The 24068-nt window shown below is 50.1% G+C and overlaps 1 protein-coding gene across 5 annotated transcripts in view; it reads right to left on the minus strand.

Moving 5' to 3' along the window:
* Window positions 1-24068, minus strand: part of Rnf220 (ring finger protein 220) — a 226988-nt gene that overhangs the window by 17774 nt on the left and 185146 nt on the right. For 3 of the 5 annotated variants that reach the window (XM_028893202.2, XM_028893201.2, XM_037202863.1), the window contains exons 2-5: window positions 21535-21667; window positions 13540-13585; window positions 9920-10021; window positions 921-963 (exon numbers count right to left, since the gene is read on the minus strand). In XM_028893202.2, the coding sequence (XP_028749035.1) occupies window positions 921-963; window positions 9920-10021; window positions 13540-13585; window positions 21535-21667 (324 nt within the window). Of the gene's footprint in view, window positions 1-209; window positions 847-920; window positions 964-9919; window positions 10022-13539; window positions 13586-21534; window positions 21668-24068 lie in introns of those variants that run through there. The other 2 variants (XM_028893203.2, XM_028893204.2) reach the window with 2 other exon arrangements.

Below are 24068 nucleotides of genomic sequence, written 5' to 3' on the forward strand. Positions count from 1 at the left end.
AACTTGGTGATATCAAACAAATGGCCTTCAACTCCCAGAGCCTCAGTTTCCTTATGTATAAAACACTGCAGTACGCTCCTCTCAGAGGCGTGGTGAGACCGGCGCTAGCCCACAATGAGTGCTCTTCTCTCTTCCACACTGGGCTAAACCTGGAGGTAGCCATCAAGTGGTAAGGGCTGGGGATCTTAAACACCCATGGTCTTACTCACCAGCTGGCCCAGAGACCCTGAGCCCTTTACAGTGAACCCCAACTTACACCACACCTCAGTCAGCACAAAAAGCGGGACCATTCAATTGTGTTCAGCAAACAGGAATGCTCCAGAGGTTTGAATCCAAAAGGGGGACCGCCAGGTAGTGCATACACGGCCTGCTTTCAGAAAAGGCCTCTAAGAGCTGTCGAGCCCATGCTGATCACCTTTGTGAAATGTGGGCCGACTGATAACTCAAAGAGCCCTGGGACGAGTTAGTTCCTGTTGCCGTGGGAACTCGAGATCTCATTGCATTGTCAAGTGTCAGCAGAGAGGCTGCATTCACACTACTGGGCACTGATTAAAAACTAGAAGAAAAACATTCTCAGCGCCCTGCCGACTTGTATAGTGAGGTCCCAGCAGTCTGCAAATTCAAAGCTGAGCTCCCGAGTGGAATTGTGTAGCTTGTTCCTCATTCTCCGACACTTATTGTCCCCCAGGGTTCTTTTCGGGCCTTTAGAAAGGCTTGGGCACGAGCTGAGCACTGGAACCCTCCATTAGACAGACGGGGAAACTGAGGGCGGCAGCCTCGGTTTGCACTCTCAGACGCTGTGACTGCCAAGAAGTCGGTTGGCCCGATGATGAAGAGACCCAGGCAAGCCAGGAGCTGCGGGCAGTGGAGGAGGGAGGAGGCCGGGGGTGGGGCGGAGGGAGGGGCCGGACCGGACTCACCATTCAGTCGGGTTTGCCGGTTGGCTCGCACTCGCAGGAAGGTCTGGGAGAGAATCCCCGGCAGATGCAAGAAAAAAAAATAAATAAATAAAGCAGAGAGCGTCAGACGCGGCCTGGAGTCCCGGCCCCTGCCCCAGCACCCGACCCTCATCCAGGCCCGCCCCGCCCCAAACAGCCCGTAAACAAACCTACTTCCTCCCTCCCGCCGGCCCCCTGCTCCGCCGGCCGCTCCGGGCCCTCGGCATAGCCGCCGGGGCTGCTTTAACGGGACCCCGCGGCCGCCGCGCGGTGCCGCCCCAGCCCCAGCCTCTGGCGCTCTGGGCCCCGCGGCGGCCCGGCCGGCGAGGGCGGCGATGCGGGCGGATTCCCCCGGCTGCCCGGCGGCGGCGGCACCTCAGCTCCCAGCAGCGGCGGCGGCCATGTTGGCCCTGGTCACGTGATCCGCCGCCGTAACGCGCTGGGGGTGAAAGTTCACGGGAGGGCGGGGGGGGTGTGGTGTGTGTGTGCGGGCAGACCCGGGCCAGGAAACTGCGGCTGGCGACCGAGGTGGACGACCTGCTGGGGCCGCCCCCCCCTCCGGCCCCTCCCACGGCCCCCGAGGACTCTCCGCCCCAGCTTGGGCGGCCCCCTGGGGCTTCCCGCCACGCCGCGGTCCAGGCCTCGGAGGTCGACCTGGGCTCCTGCTCCCCGCGCGCGCGCGCGGCCCAGGGCAGCACCTCCAAAGGGGTGGCTTTTCCGCGGGGGAAGGCCTAGGAATTCCCGCTCATCTGCGGGGCCCGCCTCCGCCAAAGCCCACCGCAGGATGCCCCACGTTTCATCGGCTGCAGGCCATGCCTCCTGGAGCTCCCGCGGGCCTCACGAGCCCGTTAGGCCAACAGCGATCTAAATAGGCGCCTTCCGCCTAGGTTCTCAGGACGCCCGTTCAGGTGCGCCCACTCGGTTGCCCTGGATGCCACTTCCGTTTATCCCTCCCGGTGCAACTTCTGGATCTCTCTCACTCTCTTTTGTTTTGTTTTTCGAGACAAGGTTTCTCTGCTGAACAACACTGGCTGTCCTGGCACTGACTATGTAAACCAGGCTGGCCTCGAACTCACAGAGGACCGCCTGCCTCTGCCTCCCGAGTGTTGGGATGTGTGCCACCAGTGCCCTGTGAATCTTCTGGATCTTGGGAAAACGCCTTTAAATATTTAAGTTTTATCTGCACCTCCTGTCTATCTCCTACAACCTGAAGCTTCCCCTGCTGTAAGATTATATCCATCTCTATCATTTTTTGTTTGTATAAATTTGTATTGGAGGGCTGACCACTCCAGAGCTGGGGTTGCTATGAGTCATTTGCGCAAACCAGAGCCCAGCATGTCTCTTAGCTATTGGAGGACGACCCTTGGGATTTCTTCAGTGACTACCTTGGTTTTCACAACGCTTAGCTCCTAATAGCTCTCCCGATTGCAAGTGTTTCCTAGCTTATTTCTTGATCTCCAGTTTCTCTTCCTGCAACCAATCCTCCACACTTCACACATGATCTTTCTTTTGTTCAAAATTAACGAGTTTCCCTTTCTTTAAATCTTTCAAAGATTTACCGTGGAGAAGATCTGCAACTTGACTCACACCTCCCCTGCCCTGCCCTGCCTGCTTCTTTAGTCTGTTGGACCATGTCTATTCCATCCTTTGCCTCCCTGGCAGCTTTGCAGAGCTACCTATGGATCTTTTGAACACTATGTGCTCTGGTTCAGATATCTCTGTGCTCTGTGATAGCCACTGCTCACTGCCGTTCATCCATCAGGACTATGTACGGCAAGGCTCCATTTTTTTTTTTTTCCTACCTCGTTACTGGGTTTGTTGTCTCTGAGTTTTCTTGTTTCCTTAACTTTCTTCTGATCATGTGTATTTTCACTATTTAAATACTTTGCTTGGAAGACAGCTCATCTGTATCTAGTGGGATAGAGGACATGAGGCAAGCCCTGAGCCAATAAAGAGCTGGGGGACTGATCTAGTTTGAATCTAGACTCTCCCCTCATGGCCCATGTGTTGAAGACTTGGCCTCTGGCTTACTTCTCCCGGGAGGTGAGAGAACCTGAAAGAGGTGGGGCCTAGTGAGAAGTCTTCTGTGCCACCACAGACCCAAAGCAACAAGGCCAACCAGTTATAGACTAAAACCAGGAACCATTTAAGCTGTTCATTTCAGGGATGAGTTACTGGTGGAAATCTGGACTAACACAGGGGCAATCTAGGAGATAAGGACACACAGATTTCTGTTTCAAATTTTAACTTGTTTCTCATAAGTTATATTATTAGAAAAGTCTGGAGATCATGAATTTTACCTTGTACAGTTGCCATGATGGTAAAGTGACGTCATGGTTGAAGTGGGTTAGACACTTAGCAGGGATCAATCGGAATCCAAAACCAGAAACCAATGCCCTCTGCCTAGTTTGGTGAATGTATTTTATTTTTCCCCCAGTATTGGGGACTGAATCAAAACAGGGCCTCAAATATACTAAGAAAGTGCTCTACTACTCAGCTACACCTCCATCACCTTTCATTATTTTAGTTTGAACTTTGAACTTGAGCCAAACTTGGCTTCAACTTGCAATTTGTACTGTTTTGGCCTCCTGGATGGTTGGGAATGCTTGGCTTTCGGCGATTTATAAAGTCCAGCGTATGTGCCTGGGATGGCAGAAAGAGCAGGAGGTCCCTAGCCAGTTTCCAGTTTCAGGTCCTGCGAATTTCACTTTCCAAAACCACATCCAGGGAGTGTTTAGCTTTAATTCTGAGAGCATACTGGATTGTAACAGGGCCCTCAATATACCATTCCATATTCTACTGCGCTCTTTGCACACAGTATTGCCTTTATCTAGAATATCTTCCTTCCTTGTTCACCAAGGGGAATTTCTGGTCCTTTTCTGGAACACAGGTTGGTCATTACCCCCTCTGTGAGGCTTGTGGTCATTTTCCCTTCACTGTGCTATCTTAGAATCTCACTTATTCCCTTTTCTTCACATTGAAACACTAAGGCATAATGAGGCAAGGATACTGGCTGTGTGGGAATGGTACCAGATAAACATTTGAACAAAGGAAGGCTAAGGCAAGGTCTTTGCTTTGGAGGAACTCCAAGTCCAATGGAGAGTCAGATTCATTGTGATAAATGTTGTCACCATTCTTTGCAGGTTTTCTCCAGAATGGCATTTCCGCTGGGCGGTGGTGGCACACGCCTTTAATCCCAGCACTTGGGAGGCAGAGGTAGGTGGATCTCTGTGAGTTCGAGGCCAGCCTGGTCTACAAAGCGAGTTCCAGGACAGGCTCCAAAGCTACACAGAGAAACCCTGTCTCAAGAAAAAACAAAACAAAACAAAACAAAACAAAACAGAATGGCATTTCCTCATCCCTTGATTAAGGACTGGCTTTGAGTCTTGCTTTGCCCAATAGAAAGTGATGGATGAGGGCTGGAGAGATGGCTCAGTGGTTAAGGGCACTGCTTGCTCTTCCAGAGGTCCTGAGTTCAATTCCCAGCAACCACATGGTGGCTCACAACCATCCATAATAAGATCTGTTGCTCTCTTCTGGCCTGCAGGCATATATATGCAGACAGACCACTGTATACATAATAAATAAACAAATCTTAAAAAAAAAAGTGATGGATGATGGAAATGATGCTGTATAACTTCCAGATTCTGGTTTCAAGAAGCCTTGCAGTTTTGGCCTCTGTCTTAGTGGGACACTACTTAGAATCTGCTAAGAAAAGAAGGTGAGAGGTAGGCTGGAAATGTAGCTCAGTTGCTAGAGTGGTTGCCTAGCATGCATGAGGTCCTGGGTTCAATCCCCATTGAGGAAAGAAAGAGAGGGAGGAGAGAGGGAAATGTAGTTGTGGACAGGACAGGAACCAGGGGCAGTATAACTTTGAACTTGTGGTGAGGCCAGCTCTGAATGAGCTATGTGAACAGGGAGGGGGTGGCTAGCCAATGACCATACCTACCACAGACACGTGCACATCCATGTTTATCGCTACATTATTTATAATAACTAGGAAATGGAGACAGCCTAGATGTCCATCAACAAGAATGGATAATGAGGGGCTGGCAGAATGGCTTAGCAGTTAAAAGGAATTATTTTTGCAAAGGACCCAAGTTCAGGTCCCAGCACCCATATGGTGACTGTAACACTAGTTCCAGGGGATCTGACTCCCTCTTCTGACCTCTGAGGACACCAGGTGTTCACCTGGTACACATACATACATGAAGTCAAAACCATTCATACAGATAAAAATAAATAAATCTGGCGGAGGCAGGCAGATCTCTATGAGTTCGAGGCCAGCCTGGTCTACAGAGCAAGATCCAGAACAGCCTGCACTACACAGAGAAACCCTGTCTCAAAAAACCAAAACTAAATAAATATAATTAAAAAAAAAGAGTGGATATTGAAAATGTACTATATATACATGATGGAATTGTGTATATATTTGTGTGTGTGTCTGTCTGTCTGTCTGTCTGTGGTGTACATACTGTCCTGTGCATGTGTGTGTGTAGGCCAAAGGTAAATGTTGGGTGTCCCTTCTTGCTCTCCATTTTATTTTTTGAGATGGTCTCTCGTGGACCGGAAAAGTTCATCTCCAATAGTTGGCTGATAAGCAAGACCTTGGGATCCTCCTGCTTCTGCCCCTGGCACTGGAACTATAGGCACGTGTCTATGCTGTCATGTCTGGCTTTTTACGAGGGTGCTGGGGTCTGACTCATGTTTATATAGTAAACTCTTGACTCAGTGAGCCATCCCACCCCAAGCCTCACACAATGGAATTCTATTCCATTGTGAAGAAATAGAGAATCATGAAATTTGCAGGCAAATGGGTGGATCCAGAAAGAATTATATTAAGCACAATAACCCAGACTCAGGAAAACATTCCATGTTCTCTCTTACATGTGGATCCTGGGATGTAATGTCCATATGTATACATATATATATAGAGAGAGAGTGTGAGATCCTAGCATGTAATGTCCATATGTATATACAGAGAGTGTGAGATCCTAGCATGTAATGTCCATATGTATATACAGAGAGTGTGAGATCCTATGATCCTAGCATGTAATGTCCATATGTATGTATAGAGAGAGTGAGATCCTAGCATGTAATGTCCATATGTATATAGAGAGAGTGTGAGATCCTAGCATGTAATGTCCATATGTATATACAGAGAGTGTGAGATCCTAGCATGTAATGTCCATATGTATATACAGAGAGAGTGAGATCCTAGCATGTAATGTCCATATGTATATAGAGAGAGTGTGAGATCCTAGCATGTAATGTCCATATGTATATACAGAGAGTGTGAAATCCTAGCATGTAATGTCCATATGTATGTATATACAGAGAGTGTGAGATCCTAGCATGTAATGTCCATATGTATATACAGAGAGTGTGAGATCCTAGCATGTAATGTCCATATGTATATAGAGAGAGTGTGAGATCCTAGCATGTAATGTCCATATGTATATACAGAGAGTGTGAGATCCTAGCATGTAATGTCCATATGTATGTACAGAGAGTGTGAGATCCTCGCATGTAACGTCCATATGATATATATATATATACAGAGAGTGTGAGATCCTAGCATGTAATGTCCATATGTATATACAGAGAGTGTGAGATCCTAGCATGTAATGTCCATATGTATATACAGAGAGTGTGAGATCCTAGCATGTAATGTCCATATGTATATAAGAGAGTGAGATCCTAGCATGTAATGTCCATATGTATATAGAGAGAGTGTGAGATCCTAGCATGTAATGTTCATATGTATATACAGAGAGAGTGAGATCCTATGATCCTAGCATGTAATGTCCATATGTATATACAGAGAGAGTGAGATCCTAGCATGCGGCCCTATGTATATGCAAGAGTGTGGGCATATTTTATGAATCTAGTAAGGAGACTGAAAGGAGGGAAAAGGAGGAACTGAGGAACTCAAGAGACACCAGGACATAGGTGACATGAGAGCAGAAAGGAGCTCTGGGGGACGGGGTGGAAGGCCATACCAGGGGGACTGGAGAGAAGATGGGGGTGGAGAATCAACAACATGGTTCATGTGAAATGCTTCATGAAACCAAATGCTAGATACAGTAATTTAAAGTTTTAAGAGAGAAAAGGGGGAAATATTAATTTGTGCTATGCCAACAAATTTTGGTATGGTCTGCTAGATATTATTAGCTAATGGATGAATATCTGATCAGGTGATCACAATATAGTTCAACTGTGCCAAAACTCGGGACACATGGGGTCATAAGAAGAGGTAGATGATCTGGGACGATTTCTCGGAGGGGACAGTGTTTTAGCAGGATGTTGAGGGACAAATAGACATTTGTGGGGTGAAAGATTTCTGTCAAAAGCAGCTTGTCTATAGAGAGGGCAGGGAGAGAAGGCGTGCTCAGGGAGTAGGTAACTCAGGAAGTTGAGGCAGAGGCACTGTGCAAGGGAGGACCAAGAATGGACGTGGGAATACAAGTTGGCTCTAAATCAAAGAATCTTGGTGCTACAAAAGGACCTTGTACTTTATCTAATAAATTGCTTAATCTGATTGGTCATTTACGAAAGTACTTGGAAATCCTTCAATTCGGGAGGCTGAGGCAAAGGATTGCATCAAGTGTGAGTCAGCTTGAGTTACAGTGTGAAGCTCTGTACCTCTACCTCCCCCACCAAAAACAAAACAAAACAAAAACCCTGAAATGTTTGTACATAGTAACACATAACTGTAATACTAGCACTTGTGAGGCAGAGGTAGGGGGATCACTGTGAGTTTGGGGCCAGCCTGGGCAACATGGTGAGAACCTATCACAAAATAGGGGAGGCTGTTTTGAGTCTAGAATGAGGTAGAATCAGAGTCTGAGGGGTACCCAAATGTATTCCAGAAGTTTCCATACATCTCTAAGTCAGTTGCAAATAAATACCAGCTAGGAATGTGTGGGCATATTCTTTTAGGCAAGAGGCTTTCCTCATATGCTTCAGAGAATAAAAGAAACACATTTTAAGGAGAGGAATGGGGTCAGGGAGCCAGTTGGTGCTTGGTGGTCTTTTTTTCCTCTTTAGCAGGTGTTGAGGCTGCAGTGAGCATGGGGTAGAGGATGGGTCTCTGAGGGCGGGCCTCTCTGCCTATCCTTTGGAAGGGAACTCTGTGGGACAGAGTTTTATCTCCTTACACCAAAGGTCCCTAGAGTCAGGTCACCTCCAGCCAGGTTTCCACCTCCAGCCTGGTTGTCTTATTAGTACAGTATCCAGGGCTGACTGGGTCTCTCGTCTCTGTTTCTCTGTCTCTCTCTGTCTCTGTCTCTCTGTCTCTGTCTCTCTGTCTCTCTCTCTGTCTCTGTCTCTGTCTCTCTCTCTCTCTCTCTCTCTCTCTCTCTCTCTCTCAGAAAAGGGTTCATGGGGCTAGAGAGAGAGAGATGATGGCTCATTGGTTAAGAGTTCTTCCAGAGGATCCAAGTTTGTTTCCTGGCACCCATCACAACCCACCTGTAACTCCACTTGTAGGGAATTCAAAGCTTCTGGCCTCCATGGGCATCTACACTTGTGTGTGTGTGTGGTTCTGAGCCACCCACACACACACATACACACTATTTAAAAACAAAACAGCATTCATGGATGCATAGATTTCTCCCCAGCCATGGCACTTTGAGCTATGCATTTTATTATTTTTTAAATAATTAAAAAAATACTATTCTTTTTTATGTGTATTGGTGTTTTACTTGTATGTGTAGTGCCCACAGAGGCCAGAGAGGATGTTGGATCCCTTGGGACTGGGGTTCTAGATGGTTATGAGCCCAGGGTCCTCTGGAAGTGCTCTTGACCACTGAGCCAACTCTCCGGCCCCTTGGGCTATGCATTTTAACCCTACACTGAGGAGAGGCCAGTGGCCTGGGGGGTCTAGCCTACTCTTAGGCCTAGAAAATTTTGTCTTCTTTTCCTAAACGGTGCTGGGATTGCTCCATGCTAGGCAAGTGCTCTGTCCGGGAGTCACATCCCAGCGCCTCGCTGTACTTGGCACCCCACTCGGAAAGCTTGGCATCCTGATGCCAGGCTGCCAGCTGGGAGGAAAGGGTTCCTGAGAAACACCTTTCTTCAGTTCCAGCTAAGGGTCCCTGGACGCTGACAGATTCCCTGGCTGTCCATCCAGGTTACTAGCATGCTTGCTCTGCCTTTCCACATCAGGTCGGAGTCCTTTGCCCTTTCCAGCCGGGGCTCCCTGGAAAGCCCTGCTGCCATGGAAACAACTGGTCCTTGGAGCAGGATCGTGTTTTCTGCCTTCTGAGTGTGTTCTCAACAGCAGGGCTCCAGCTCCCAGACGCGGGCCCCTGGAGGAAGGTCGTTCTCCTTTCTACCTCAGAGAAAGCGCATCGAAAGTTCCACTGCTGCCCTCGGGTCCGCTCCTTGCTCTCATCTTTTAGGACTTATCTCCTTGCTGTTTGACTATGACACCCATAAGCAGTATCTGCTTGCTTCTCCCTGATCTCGAGGTTTGGCATGCTTATTTGGCTCCAGGGGTCTGGCTTTTGAGGTCAGAAATCTCTGGTGATTCTGGACTACACTTCTAGGCCCTCTTATAAGACAAAAATCCAGCCGGGCGGTGGTGGCGCACGCCTTTAATCCCAGCACTAGGGAGGCAGAGGCAGGTGGATCTCTGTGAGTTCGAGGCCAGCCTGGACTACCAAGTGAGTCCCAGGAAAGGCACAAAGCTACACAGAGAAACCCTGAATCCCATAAGCCACTCCCTGAGAGATAGGATACCTCAAAAGTGCTCAGAACCAGCAGAGCCCCAAAGAACTTGGCATCTCACCCTAAAATCCATCTGCTTGATAAGGCCCATCCCCTGACACCTGTGCTTTCTAAGTTCACTTGGGCCACTGGATACAAAGGGCACCAAACACAGCTCCGGCCTCGTCCGGAGGAGCTGGCACCATGCATGGGTTGGACTCTCTCCCCCGGGTGAGATTCCTCCTAGCCTCCTGCCACCCCCTCCTCACCTGGTATCTGTCGGAGTGGTGCAGGTCATCGGTGGTCGAAGAGTGTGGTGATGCCGTCGGAGAGTCTCCTTCCCTCTTGATGGAAGCAGACAACAGGAGGGACTGGAAGAAGAAAAGGACACATGGCCCCAGGCCAGGTGAGACCAACGTTCAGTGCCCAGGAGCTCCCTGTCCTCTGGGAGTTTTAGCAGTGAGACAGAGGGAGGCCCAGGGATGGAGGACTATGAAACTCTGAACTGATGAGGTCAACACGGAAGTCCAGCTGTGAGAGAGGATGGATGGTTTTAGTTCTACATATAGACCCTTGCTTGTGGATTTTGTTTGCGACAATGTCTTACTCTTAGCCCAGGCTGGCCTGGACCTCCCAATGGCCCTCTTATCACGGCCCCCCGGGTGCTGAAGATGCAGGCATGACCCACAGCACTAGCTAGAGCATTGTTCCCGCTAAGCTCTAAGTGGGGAGGGACCACTGACCCGCCCTCGGCAGACTGAACTAGACGTGCTTTCTTTTCTTCTTTCCAGAACACAGACTCTGGGACCCATGTGAAGGGCTGGGGGTAAAGCCACATACCTGCCACCTTGCCTGCCCCTAATACAGGCTGATGGCAGCCCCACTATGGAGACAGTAAATTAAATAGTATGTATGAGTTTCCAGCATGTAGCCAGGGATGTACGCTGGGTGCATTTAGCCCTGCGCTGTGGCGATGACCCCAGCAAAAACCCCAGCAAAACTAATCCCCTCCGTCAATCTCGGATGGCCTCTTCTACATACGCCTGCAGTTTAGATTAATAAACTGTCTGCTTCAAATTGTGTGCGAGCACCACAATTCTAAATACCACATGGCATGTTCAGGCAAGAGCCAGCTCTTGCCAAGGCCTGTTCAGCTGCGAATGGGGTGCTCAGAGGCCTGAAAAATAATCCATGCCCCCTCCCTTCTTCAGCTTGCACAGCTCTGAGCCGGAAGCACACAATTCCCTAGAAACCCTCCCCAGCTTTGAAAACTATGCCAAATCACCAGTGACAGCCCAAAGAAAGCAATTTGGGGAAGATGGAGCGGCCATTTATCCTTCATCTCTGACTGAACCTTAGGATGTGACCCGCATGCGGTGGCCACGCTGTACATCCTTGGCTAAGGGCCCTAGAAGTGAGGGGGTCTGGTCCCAGCTGCTGATGTGCCAGGGTACCCTGATGTGTCCAAGGTCCAGGAGCTGGAGGAGGGAGGAGGCTGCAGAGGGCCTGGAATGGGATTGCCTCCAAATGGGACTTCTTCACCTACCTAAGCCTGAGGGGAGGCCTGGTGGGTGACCGCCCCAGCCAGAAAGATGTCAGGCAATGTTCCTCTCCAATCCCAAGGAAGATGTTGAGGAGAGAGAACAGTGTGTCACAGTGTGTGGACCCCCCAACAGTAACAAAGCTCTCCTCTGTCTGCCTCTGTCTCTCTCTAGGTTAGAAGCCCTGAGAGGCCTCCGCATTACACCTGGGGCAAGCGGAATAAAAAAAGGTCACTGGCGCTTTTTAAACATGGACCAAAAAGCAGTAAAATGTGTTTTGAAAAAAAAAATCCTGGCATTAAATCATGACTTTTTGCCTGGCTCTTCGCCTCATTAAAAGTGGCCTTTTGGAAGGTAAAATTATCATTGTAAGCGATAAGATCTTTAAGAAAATAATTCACGGCTTCTTCACCCTTTAATATGATAGCCGCCACCGGCTAATTTTTTTCTTAATGGCAACGAGGCCATCAATCTTGTCTAAGGGCCCCTCGCCCTCTCCTCCTTCTCCCTCCCTCCCTCCCTCCCTGTCTGCTCAGATGCTCATTTCAACCTTCTGCTTTCTACCTCTTTCTCCTATGACCTGCTTCCCTAAAGCTGAGGTCAAGACCAAGGAGAAGCCAGCGACTGATCAGCTTTGGGGAGTTTATCTGGGAATAGGTGAGCAGTGGTCCCTTTTCTCTGCCCCTAGTGATCAGTATGCCAGTGTCCCAGGTTGCAGGAAGTGTCTGTGCTTAAGACTTCCTGGGTATACATTCTGACCTACGGGTCACATATGTGAGAGGGTAAGTATGGATGAAGAGCGTGTCTGCCAGGGCCGGCCCTGAGAACACTAGCCCTTCTGGTTCCAATGTCTCAGCCACTTATACTCAGGTAGTGGCTGAACTAGAAGCTTGGCCATGACCTTCAGTTACTCCACCATTAAACATGGCAGTCTGGGCCAACAGGCCAGTGTGGCTTCTTGCTTCCTCCAGTCCCCAGCTGCCTGGTTCCTCTGTCCCTTTCTATTCCAGGCCTTGGCCATGGTCTGCACCAATCCCAGGCTGGCCTGTTCCTCCTTTTGCAGTTGGCTGTGGCTTAGCAAGTTTTGAATGAGGGCGAATAGCCTACCTCCTCTCCTCAAGGCCCAAGGGATGGCTGGCCAAAGTCATGGAGGGGATACTTGTCATTGGCTCCTTTTCCCAAAATTACCCTCTCAGAGGTCACTGGTGACTTTAGGCCTTTCAAATATATGGACAACTTCATGCTTCTTTCCTCACTGGACCCCTGACCACCCAGACATTTTGTGACACTTTTTCTTTATTTCTTTAGGCTTTTCGAGACAGGGTTTCTTTGTATAGTTTTGGTGCCTGTCCTAGATCTTGCTTTGTAGACCAGGCTGGCCTCAAACTCACAGAGATCTGCTTGGCTCTGCCTCTCGAGTGCTGGGATTAAAGGCATTTACCACCACTGCCTGGCTACCACCCAGACATTTTGAAACTGTTTTTCTTTAGGGAACTGGGAGACATGTTCTCCTGTGACCCTCCTAATACCTTCACTTTATCTTGACCCAAAGTATAGGGGTCCCTGAGGGCTTCTTTTTTGGCATTTAACTTCCCTACACTCCCACTGACTGAATAAATCCATTCCCTAAGGTTCAACACCTGCTTCTCAGTCGCCATGACACACCCAGGGGAACAGCGTGAGAACTTCAGAGAAAGAGGGCAGAGAACTTCCACAGAGGGATGAGGGCGGGTATTCAGTGAGTACCTCTTCCTCTCCTTGTCTTGTTCCCTCACAATCATCACCTTGGGGGAAACACTACCATCTGCTCCCTAAGGGCAGTCGTGTTCCGTGGGCCAAGAGATACTCGCTCTTCATCTTTCTCCATCTGATGCACTCAAGTTTCTCTCACAGTTTCTGTTCAGAGGGGCCAACTCTTTCCTCAATGGACCCAGCCTCCTCTGTGTTTCTTTATTATGCACCCACCCCACCCACCTCCACACACAGAGGAGCGGCAGGTCTGGCTTCTATCTGTACTGAATTTCTATACCTTCCTCCCCAGTTGCAGCTCACCTCCCTCTTTGGAGTCTCTCCAGCTTCAATGTCTGTCTTGCCCACACCTCAGCCCACTTTTGACTCTCACCCCTCTCCTAGCTAGGACAAGAGGAAACTGGGAGATCTTCTACACAGATGGATTCTGCAACCCCAGCCACACCCCCAACACACCAAGCAGCCCTAGGCATCAGGTTGCCGATCAAATGCCGGAGGCAGTTTGGACTCCACGGGGAAGGCCTTTCTCTCAGGAGGGGCCACATCTCGGAAGGCTTAGGTTGGAATGAGCAGGAGGGAAAACGTAATTGGCCACCTACCTTGGGGGTGCCTGGAGCCATGGCATCCTTCAGAAGGGAATTTTTGCTGCCAAGAAAGAAAAGAACAGGGTGACCATTCCACCTGGTGCCCAGGTCACGTGAACAAGGGTAGATTAACAAGATAATCCCAAGAGAAGACGTGGCAGGCCTGGCATAGTCCAGGCAGCCAAGCCCAGCTCCACCCAGGACACTCCACCCAGCGGCGCAGGACCTAGCTCCGCTTCTGCCCGGTGCCAAGAAGCATGCTGGCCCCTGGGAGGGGACACAGGCACCAGGCAGAGTATGGAAGCCAGGGGCTTTACCTAGAATCAGGCCTGAAGCTTCTGTCTGTCCTGGAGGCGCCCTTCCTACCACTCCCTATTCTTAGCCTGCTCTGAGTTCCTACGGGATTGGGGTGATGGGGCTGACACGACTCTTGTCAATTCTTCCTCCAACACGCTGCAAACTGTGTTAGGCTAGGAATGATCTCCCCCTGATTCAATTTGTCAGCCCCGGGCCCTCCGGCATCGGGCAGCAGGCAGGAGGGAGCTGGGCCCTGAAATATGGTGGGCAGTTCAGAGCAGGCGGGGGCTGGGGTGGGAGGTGATGGATGGGTTGTGGGGGAGGCAAGGACTGTGTTTAATAACAAAATTGGTATGCAAGGCCACATCCCACGCTAAGCATGAGTGATCCAGAGCCACAGAGTATTACAAATCCCGCTAAACAGATGCTGACAATAGAACAAGACGTATCAAATCAGATCCACTTCAGAAACATTAATATCCCTGTTCCTGTCCCCGCCTGCCTGCTGCCCCCACTATTCCGCTGCATTGTGCTCGCACACTGGCGAGCATGCATGCACGGATGCACATGCACACACACCAATACATACATATGGAGGGGTTGTTGATACATGCACAGCCCGTTTTCATAGGAGAGTCGCACAGACACACATACAAAGCACCCATGTAGAGTACATCCTCAGACACAGCCAGAAAGCACGAACGGACACAAATACATTGAAAGTAAAATACATGGGGTGTAAAATACATGGGGCGTGTGTGGACTTAGTGAGTGCATACATAGGGAACACCTGCAGACGTATTTGGGCACTCATTAGACCAAACAGAGAAATGCATGATGCATAGCATAGGAAGACATGATGCAAAAGCATAGGAAGACATGGCTGAGGTAGTGACTTTCAGTGGAACGAGGGGTGTGTGCCCACCCAGGGGACACTTGCAATGTCTGAATATCCATATACCGACATACAGACACACACACATATGCACCTATTGTATGCTAGGCAAATGCTCCACCACTGAGCTACATTCTAAGCCCCTGGCGATAGTTCTGATTGATTTCTGATTGTTCAAACTTGGGTGTGGAAATGGGGTTGCTACTGGCATCTAGTGGGTAGATAGTGTTTAACAACCTGTACTATCCCAGACAGCCCCCTCACAAAAGAATTATTGGACCCAAAATGTCAATAGTGCTGAGGTTGAGAAGCCCTAGTCTCAAGGCAGATACACAGACTATCATTCTACCAACAGGCACATAGATGCAGGCAGTCACACCCGGAGACTCAGACATGCATACAGATGCACAAGGCCACAGGGTCACTCCCAGAGACATGGCCATAAAGACAAATGCTCAACAGCCATGCAGACTGGATGAAGAGCTGCTCATGTACACAAGTCCACATAAACACAGGCAGAGATGGAAACAGCACTATAAAGCATGGAGACACTTAGGCACATGCTTACCTACAGATAAAGACAAACAAACAAACAAACAAACAAACACACACACACACACACACACACACAGAGAGAGAGAGAGAGAGCACACAACAGTGCAGAGGCCATCCGTCTCCACAGCAGGAGAAGGCCCATGTCTGAGTATCAGATTAGAGATAGCAGTCTGGTCACACAGCAGGAACAACACAGAATAGGAAGGATTGCTAGAAAGGTTCTAGTCAATTACAGGTTGTTCCTTGCTGGTCTGCGCCCAGCCAGAATGTAGGCAGTGGGCATACAGAGGGGAAGCTGAGCTGCCCTTGAGGAGTAACCAGTTTGTTAATTCACAAGTTTTCTCATTTCTTAACTTCTTCACTCACTCAGTGAACAAATGAGAGCATCACGATTCTGCCTACAAGGAGAGCTACCTGCTATCTACATTGTTGGCATACTTGACCCTAGACTGGGCTAAGGCTATTATCTATTATGGCTGTGTTAGGTGAGGTCAGAAAATGAAGGCATGAAGAGTTACTGTGTATCCACTGTAAGTGACAGAGACAGGCCTCTTGTGGGTGAGATTTCACCGAGTTTCTACCAAAACTTTACAAAGTTGACTAACAGACTGAGTGAACGCCTCTGTGGTCATTCAGTCCTTGGAGGGCTTGGAATTTGAGTTTTTAACGCTGCCTCTCAAAGTTACGTAGGACATAGGTGCCAGTGCAGAACACTGCAGTTCTTTTCGTCTCTGCTTGCTGTGCAACTTTGGGCAGGGTCTTGCTGATCCTGTGCACACCCACTTTACTGGTAAGTAGAATGGGGTCAGGATGTCCAGCCTGTGCTCTGGCAACCCCATCTTTCCATTTTCCTAAGCAAAGCTCTTCCCTTTGCTTGCACATGGCCAGTGCAGCCTCAGACGCCTTCCCTTGCTCTGAGCAATAGCGTCCACCACCCTTCCCTTCTATCAGCCCCTTCAACTCTAAGTTTTCTCGGTTTCCCAGAGCCTGGTGAGTGGCTTGACTTGGAGAAGAGAGGTCTAAGTCCTCCGCTTGCAGGCAGCCTGGCTCCTGCCCAGCCCGGCTCGCGCCCAGCCCAGCAGCTCTGCCTCCCGTCCCTCCCTGTTTCCACAGCCCGCCCCTAACAATTTTCCTCCTTGCTCAGTCACTCGCTGCCTAGTGATCCATGGGTTTTAAATTATAACTGGGACCCAGGAAACGCGTTCCTAAGTACAATATTCATGGGCTGGGCTGACACTTTTAATTAAGGTGATTTACACTGAATTATCCTTGGAAATAAAGAAATGGTGCACTGCCCGGGAATAAACCATCATCACCAGCCGCCTTTGTAAGTTACACTTCGTTTTAATCTATTTGGGGAATTGTTTATCTAGTTCATTACCCAACCAAACACCGAGGCCGGCCTTAAATAAGGCTTAAGTAGGGGTGGGGGCACTGCCATCGCCACATCCCGCCTCTCCTTCAGAGCTACCCAGTCTCCCTTTAGATTTTTTTCCAGCCCTTTAAAGGTGCTTCCCAGAGGAGGCTGTTTCCCAGCCAGAGGCCAGCTCTTCTAGAGATCTCAGAGCTCAGGTCCCACCAGCCAAGCCTCACTTTCTGCTCTGTGAATGCTCCACGCCCACGGCTGTTTCTTCTCAATGGGTGGAAACTCCAGCCTCGGGGCCACAGAGGGGTCTCAGAGGCAACCCCCTGCAGTCTTCAGGCCCATCGATGTCCTTGACTGTCTCTCTGTATATACGTTATCTAGTCCCCAGCCCAACAGCATGCCAGCGGCATCTGGGCCTCAGCTTACCCAGAGCCCTACCTGTTGCTTCCTCTCTCTGTGGACATTTCCTCTACCACACTCCCAACCATCCAAAGCAGAGTGTTTTCTCCTAGTGAGGACCCTACTAAGTCCCTCGGCTCCTCCTTCTTCTGCCCCCACCCTCCGGTCATTGTCCTAGGGCAGCCTCATCTTGCGACTAAGGGAGCCCTTGTGAAGGTTCTGGATGGGAAAGACAGGATCGGGTGAGGGAGGGAGGAGTATGGGTATAACTCGGAAAAGCCTAGTGTCGAGCAGGGGGGAACTTTGACTGTGACTTGGTGGCTCCTGGCACCTGGGGGTGTTCTCTCTGGGAAGGTGGTTCTTTCAGGGTGTGTGTGTGTGTGTGTACGCTGAGCTGTGTGGGAATGAGGTGTGTGTGCACGCATACATGTGTGTCAAGCCAGTGTTTGTGAAAACCAGCCTCCTTGGCTTAGGAGCTGGTAGGTCCTTGCTTCTTTTGTGAGCCCCCAGGTGTAGAAAGGCATAGGACCTGCTCTGGGTCGCTGGGCAGTCAAGGCAGAAGAGGTCCGTCTGGAAAGTTCCAGAAGTAGAACCCCCTGGGAGGTTAGCCAGGCAGCAGCACCCCCACGCTCAGGTAGGATGAGGAAGGAACAGAGAGGGCAAAGGAGGCCAAGGCAGGGTGATAGGACGAAAGGGGGGCTGGTTGAGAGAAGAGGGGAGGAACCATCTAAGGAAACAAAGGGAGAGGAGCCAAAGGGGACAGGAATAAGGCCAGGAGGAAGCCGGAGAGCTGGGGAGGAAGACTTGGCCACAGGTCGTGAATGGGGGAGGCCTCCGGAGGGACTCAGTTTCCCGGTCCGTAAACCGGTCCATGTGTTTAGGATACTGATGATGGGGAGGAGGAAGGTAGATGGGGTGGATCTCAGGAGCCCGGGTGCCGCTGTCTTTTCCCAACCTCCTTTGCCCCTCCTCGGGCTCGCCCCAGAACCAGCAGGGGGCGGGGCAAGGGCAGCCAGGCTGAGGACCCTCCGCCCGCGCTGCCCGTCAGCCCTGAGGGAGCTGACACGCTCCTTGGGAATTTATCACGCACCCAATTACAATGTTAATTGGCAAGTTCCTGAAATCAATTAATTCGCAAATTTTTTCCAATTAAAAATCCAGATAAATCACAGGGGCGGCGGCGGGGCTGGTCCAGCCCGCAGTCCGGTGGGCGCAGCGGCCGCGGGGAGGGGGCGCGCGTGGGGAGGGGGCGGCGGGGGCCGCGGGTGCGGCTGCCCTTGAACGCCTTTGCCGGCCGGTCCGACTGTCAGCGCGCCGGGCGCGGCGGGGCCGAGACAGATAAAACCATCGACCCGTCGCCGCCAGCGCTTCGGCTTTATCGATCCGACGGGAATTTCACTTGCTGTGCAGATCCCGCTGTCCGGCTGTCAGACACCCGGTGGGGAGGAGGGCGTGCCAGGGGCGCAGGGCGTGCACGTGCTGAGGGCGGCGTGGGCATTAGGGGGTGCAGGGATGGGGCCCGGACGTGAGCCGCCAGCCGCCAGGTGTGGGTGCGCTGAGAAACGTGGATGATGAGGGATTTATGCAGGGTCACGAGCTGGGAGTGGGAGATGCCCTGGGCGGTGCGAGCTTGGGGGACACTCGCTGAGGAGGCAAAAAGAGCTGTTTTTTTAAGGGGGGGAGCACACTGCCCAAATGGGCTCTGCAGGTTCTTCTCTTTTCTGTTCCTGGTTGAGGAGTCCTGTATTACCCAAAACTCCTGGGACAGCCTGCAGGATGTTTCACTTTCTGCCCCTAGCAGGTCAATCCCAGGTGTGTGATTGATGGGGGAGGGGAGGCAAAGATCAGGGCACTGGTGTCAAGACTGCTTGAGAATAAATCTTATCTATACTGCTAAGTGAGAAACCTTAGGGCAGTCACTTAACATGTTTGTGCCTCAGTTTCCTGAGCTGTAAAATGGGAGTAATATCTATACAGTCATACACCACAATTAGCAACAGGCTGGCTACACATCTGAAAGTGGTCTCGTGAGATAACATTACCTAGTGACAGTGTCATTTGTATAAGTACACTCTATGGTGTTCACATGACAAGAAAATGCCTAAGGATGTATTTCTCAGAACCTATACCCATCATTAAGCAATGCATGACCGTATCACCTACCTCAGAGTGAAGAATAAATAAAGCGCTTGCCAGATAGTGAATGTTCCACGAGGTTCATTGTTATTACTGTAGTATAGCTTCTGTGGGGCTTTTAAAGTGTGCCCACAGATTCTTTTGATACTTTTGTCTTTAAGAATGAGAGCTTTTAGAGCATAATTCTCCTCCCTTGAGTATGGGGCTGGCTTGGGCTGTTAAAGGCTAGGCTTATGGGCTGGGCTTGGTGATTCCCTCCCTCCCTCCTTCCCTCCTTCCTTTCTTTCTTCTTTCCTCCCTCCCTCCCTCCCTCCCTCCCTCCCTTCCTCTCTTCCTCTCTTGTTCCTCTCTCCACCTATTCCTTCCTTCCTCTCTCCCTCCCTCTCTTGTTCCTCTCTCCGTCCATTCCTTCCTGCCTCTTTCCCTCTCTGCCTTTCTTTCTTCCTTTCTAGAGATACAGTCTCACTGTGTAGTTCAGGCTGACCTCAAATTCCAGGTACTCCCACCTGGGTCTCTGGAATTCCAGGTACAAACTGCCACACCCAGCAATGACCTGGGGATAGAATAGGGTGGATGTTCTAGTGTTTAGGTAGACTTTAGGGGAAGGCGTTGTGGCTTCCCATAGTCTCTTTCTTGGTTCGCATGCTTGTGGGCAGTCAGCTGCCTTATTGGTGGGAAGCTCAAGGCAGCCTTTGGAGAGATGCTGAGGAACTGAGGTTTCTCTGCTGACAGCCCACAGGAGTGAGCCATCTTGGAAACATCCTTCAATCCTAGTCAGACCTTCAGGTGACTGTAGCCTCAGGAGAGAAACAGAGCTAGTGGCCATAGCTACCCATGATCACATAACTCTGCTGCTCTGAAGCTGATGACCCACAGAAACTGAGGGCAACTTTGTGGAGTTAGTGTCTCCTTCTACCTTTGCTGGGTCCTGGGGAGTGGAACTCTAGTCCCACAGCTTGTGTGGCGAAAGCCTTCCCCTGCTGAGCCTTCTCACTGGTCCTAATAAATGTCTTAAACCATTACATTTGGGGGTAATTTGTAACAGCCAATAGGTGACTAGTTCTTCTTCCCTTAGGAAGCCTTCTTTGCTCTCCTGTGGGTCTGATGCCTCACACAGCTCTCTGGCTCCTCCCATGCAGCAGCCACTATCCCTCAGGGCTCATGGTTCCCTCAATCCTTCCTCACTCTGAGCTGTCCAGGACAGAGGCCATTTTGGGCCCCCTGAACCTTGCATCGTTCGGGTCTAATGACTTGAAATGAGCATGGGCCAGGGATAAAGCAGGCAGTTCACAGTGTGGCACACCTGGTTCCCAAGCCCTAGCTCCACCCCTGTGCTCTTGTATAATCTGATCTGGCCACTCCCCCCACCAGAAGGGGATGCATGTCCTCTCACCTTGCATCTGAGTGGGTTCACAACGCCTTGATCAATAAAGTACTGGAAGTGACATTAAATGACCTCCAAGGCTCAGTTTGAAAAGGTGACTCAGACTGGGATGTAACTCAGTGGTAGAGAAAGGCCCTGAGTTTGATCTCAAGCAGCACTCTCCCACCTCAGTGTTCTGTCTTGTTGGCTAGAACATTTTGTTTTGGAGACCTAAACTGCCATGTAAGAAGTCTAAGTGCCCCAAGGCTACTGAGTGATGGGGAGGCCCAGGCCACATAGAGAGAGCACATGCAAGAGTCCATCACCAGACTTGTGAGTGAAGAACCTCTAGATGGTCCCAGCTCCTGGCTGAGCATCCGACATCAGGAGCAGACACAGCTGACCCCTCTGTGCCCTGCCTGAATTCCTGACCCCAAAGATCCTTTGAACAAAATGGAACAGGTGCTTCATACTGCTCAGATTAGAGCTCATTAGTTACTTCCTCATCTGCCCCCCTAGATAATCTGGCTCCTCCCCAAGGACCTCGGGAAGGTTCAGCCCAGTTCTTCAGGCAAGGACAGAGGAGATCTGGGAGTGAGCTAGGGTCTGGAACACACGAGTGCGTTCCCAAGATTGCTACCTCTCGGTCCTTGAGATTTATGGAGAAGGTGCTGCTTTCTCCCCCGAATAACAGGGCCAGGCTGGACTTCCGATAGAGCTGCCAGACCAGGTAGCCACTTTTATCCTGCCCCAAGGCCCCACATGGTAGTTCTGAGCTTTCAACAGTGCCTGGCTCTCTGTCTAGCTTCCCTTACTCTGAGGCTGGAATCTGAAGATTCACTTTCCTGGACATACTGCCCCCCAGTAAAGCAAGAAGAAAAACATCTGCAAACACAGAAGGGTCACAAGGACCTTGCTCCCCCCACCCCCGGGCTCACGTGAGACCTAGCAGCTAGCAGAGTGGAATCCCAGCAGGCAGACTCCCTGTAGGTGGCTTACCTGGTAGGCAGTTGGGCCAGCTGCTCCAGTTCCTGCTCCATATGTTCCTGCAACTCGCTGGGCCTCAGCAGGACTTGGCAGATGGGGCAGATCGGGGCTTGGCTGTCAAACAACGCTACTGCTTTCTTCTTACCTGGCCAGGGAAGGAGAACAGACACTTAGCGCAGAGGTAGTCTCTAGAAGAAACCCAGAGTCCCGGGCCTTCAGCCCATGCCTACTGTTGCCTTCTAGAGATTCTGGACCTAGAAGAGGGGTGAGATGTATATTGGGAGCTTCAGAGGCCATGGCCATAAATGACATCTTCTCAACTGGCTGCCCCTCTTGGGAATCTGATGGGACACAATCCATGCTCTGTGCAAACAAACCTTGATCACTCGATTTCACACATGTTTAATCATACCATCCCCTAGAATGTTGAGTTCTCCTTGTCTCTCCTTTCCTCATTGCTCTCATATTCCCAGATTTAGGGAAGGAAGAGAAGATAAAGGAGGGTTCATTCCTGTAGTCACTCGACAAACATTCCCTTTTTTCTTTTTGGTTTTTTGAGACAGGGTTTCTCAGTATGACAGTCTTGGCTGTCATGGAACTCACTCTTGAGAGCAGACTGGCCTCGAACTCATAGAGATCTGCCTGCCTCTGCCTCCCAAGTGCTGGGAGTAAAGGTGTGCACCACCATGCCCGGCCCTTCCCTTGTTTTTTCCTGACTCAGGACCCTGCAAGGCAGGAAGTGGGTGGGTCATCCCAGCATGGAGTTCATTTCCTCTCCTCTCTCCACTTGTCCCCAAGATTATGTCTTGACCTTCTGCTCTCTCTTCTCTGTGTTGGATGAGCCTGCTCCTGTAGCCTGCATCCTCTGTACCTCTACCTGGCATTCCTGGGTGCTGCTATCATCCAAAGGACATCACCAATACCTGAGCGTCTCCTAAGAATTTAAAACTCCAACAACTCAAATTTGAGGTCTTCTACCACTCCTTACACACAGACCTGCTTCTCCTGCAGCTGTGCCTGTCTCTGGTAGGACACCTGGTACCGAGTCCCTGGTTCCAGTAATCTTAGCCTTACAGTGTGTTCCCTTCCTGGCCCTACCTATCAAATCTTGTCCGTTATCTTATACCTGTTTTTTAAAATACCTGAGCTGGGTGTGGTGACGCACACCTTTGCTCCCAACTGTGAGGCAGAGGCAGAGGCAGGTGGATCTTTGAGTTCAAGGCCAGCCTGGGCTAAAAATCCGTTCTAGGACACGGCTACATAAAGAAAACTGTCTCAAAATAAAATAGACTAAAATAAGAAGTATTCGTACAAGTGGATGTATGAGTGTGTGAGTGTGTGAGTGTGTGCATGTGCGTACCAGAGGGCACATGTGGAGGCTGGAGACAACTGTAGGAATTGCACTTTTTGAGGCAGGGTCTTTCTTCTTCTTTAAACATTTCACCTTTTTTATTTTACTTTGTTCAAGATTATTAGATGTTGCGTGCTTTCACATGTATGTGTATGTGCACCACATGCGTGTTGAACGCCCACCCAGGTCGAAGAGTGTTGGATCCCCTGGAACTGGAGTTAGAGATGACTTGTAAGTTGCTGTGTGGATGCTGGGAATTGAACCTGGGTCCTTTGCAAGATCAAGTGTTCTTAACCTCTGAGCCATCTCTCCAGCCATGAGGGTCTCTCTTGTTTCTACTGTGTGGCATATTCCAGGCTATCTGGCTCCCAAGACTCCAGGTAATTCTCTCGTTTTTCCCTCCCATCTTGCTGAAGGAATGCTGGGATTACAGAGGTGAGCCACTACATTTTTACGTATGTTCCAGGAACTGAACTCAAGTCCTGAGGCTTGTATGGCAAGAACTTTTACCTACTGAGAAATCTCATTGGCCCTTCTTCTATATCCTTGAAATTCACATTCTCTCTATTGAGGTCTCACCACTTAAAACATTTTTTTGAGATTTTATTAATTTTTATTTTGTGTGTTTGTGTGTGTCAGTACTGACCTTGCCGTGTATCTGTACTGTATGTGTGTAGTTCCCTCAGAAGCCAGAAGAGGGCAACACATATCATGGGACTGGAATTACAGATGGTTGCATTACTTATATGGGGTTGAGCCATCTATCCAGTCCCAGCAGGTCTCATTTCTTCTGCTGGATAACCTCACAGGTCTCTTGTCAATCTCACTGATTCTGAGTTTTCTCTTTCTAGAATGTCCTTCAAGTTGGTTGTGATGGCGGAATGCCTGTAATCCCAGCACTGAGCTGTCAAGGCAGAAGGACTGCTGTGAGGTTAAGGCCGACCTGCACCACATAGTGAGTTACGGGCTAGCCTGGGCTACAAAGTGAAACTCTGTCTCAAAAAAAAAAAAAAAACCAACAAAAAAAAACCATGCCGTGTGGTAGTGGCACACACCTTTAATTCCAGCACTTTGGGAGGCAGAGGCAGGAGGATCTCTGAGTTCGAGGCCAGTTTGGTTTACAGAGCAAGTTCCAGGACAGCCAGGGCTACACAGAGAAACCCTGTCTCAAAAAACCAGAAACAAAACCAACCAA

This window comes from Peromyscus leucopus, chromosome 2 (assembly GCF_004664715.2).
Source record: "Peromyscus leucopus breed LL Stock chromosome 2, UCI_PerLeu_2.1, whole genome shotgun sequence".
In the NCBI taxonomy this organism is placed as follows: domain Eukaryota; kingdom Metazoa; phylum Chordata; class Mammalia; order Rodentia; family Cricetidae; genus Peromyscus; species Peromyscus leucopus.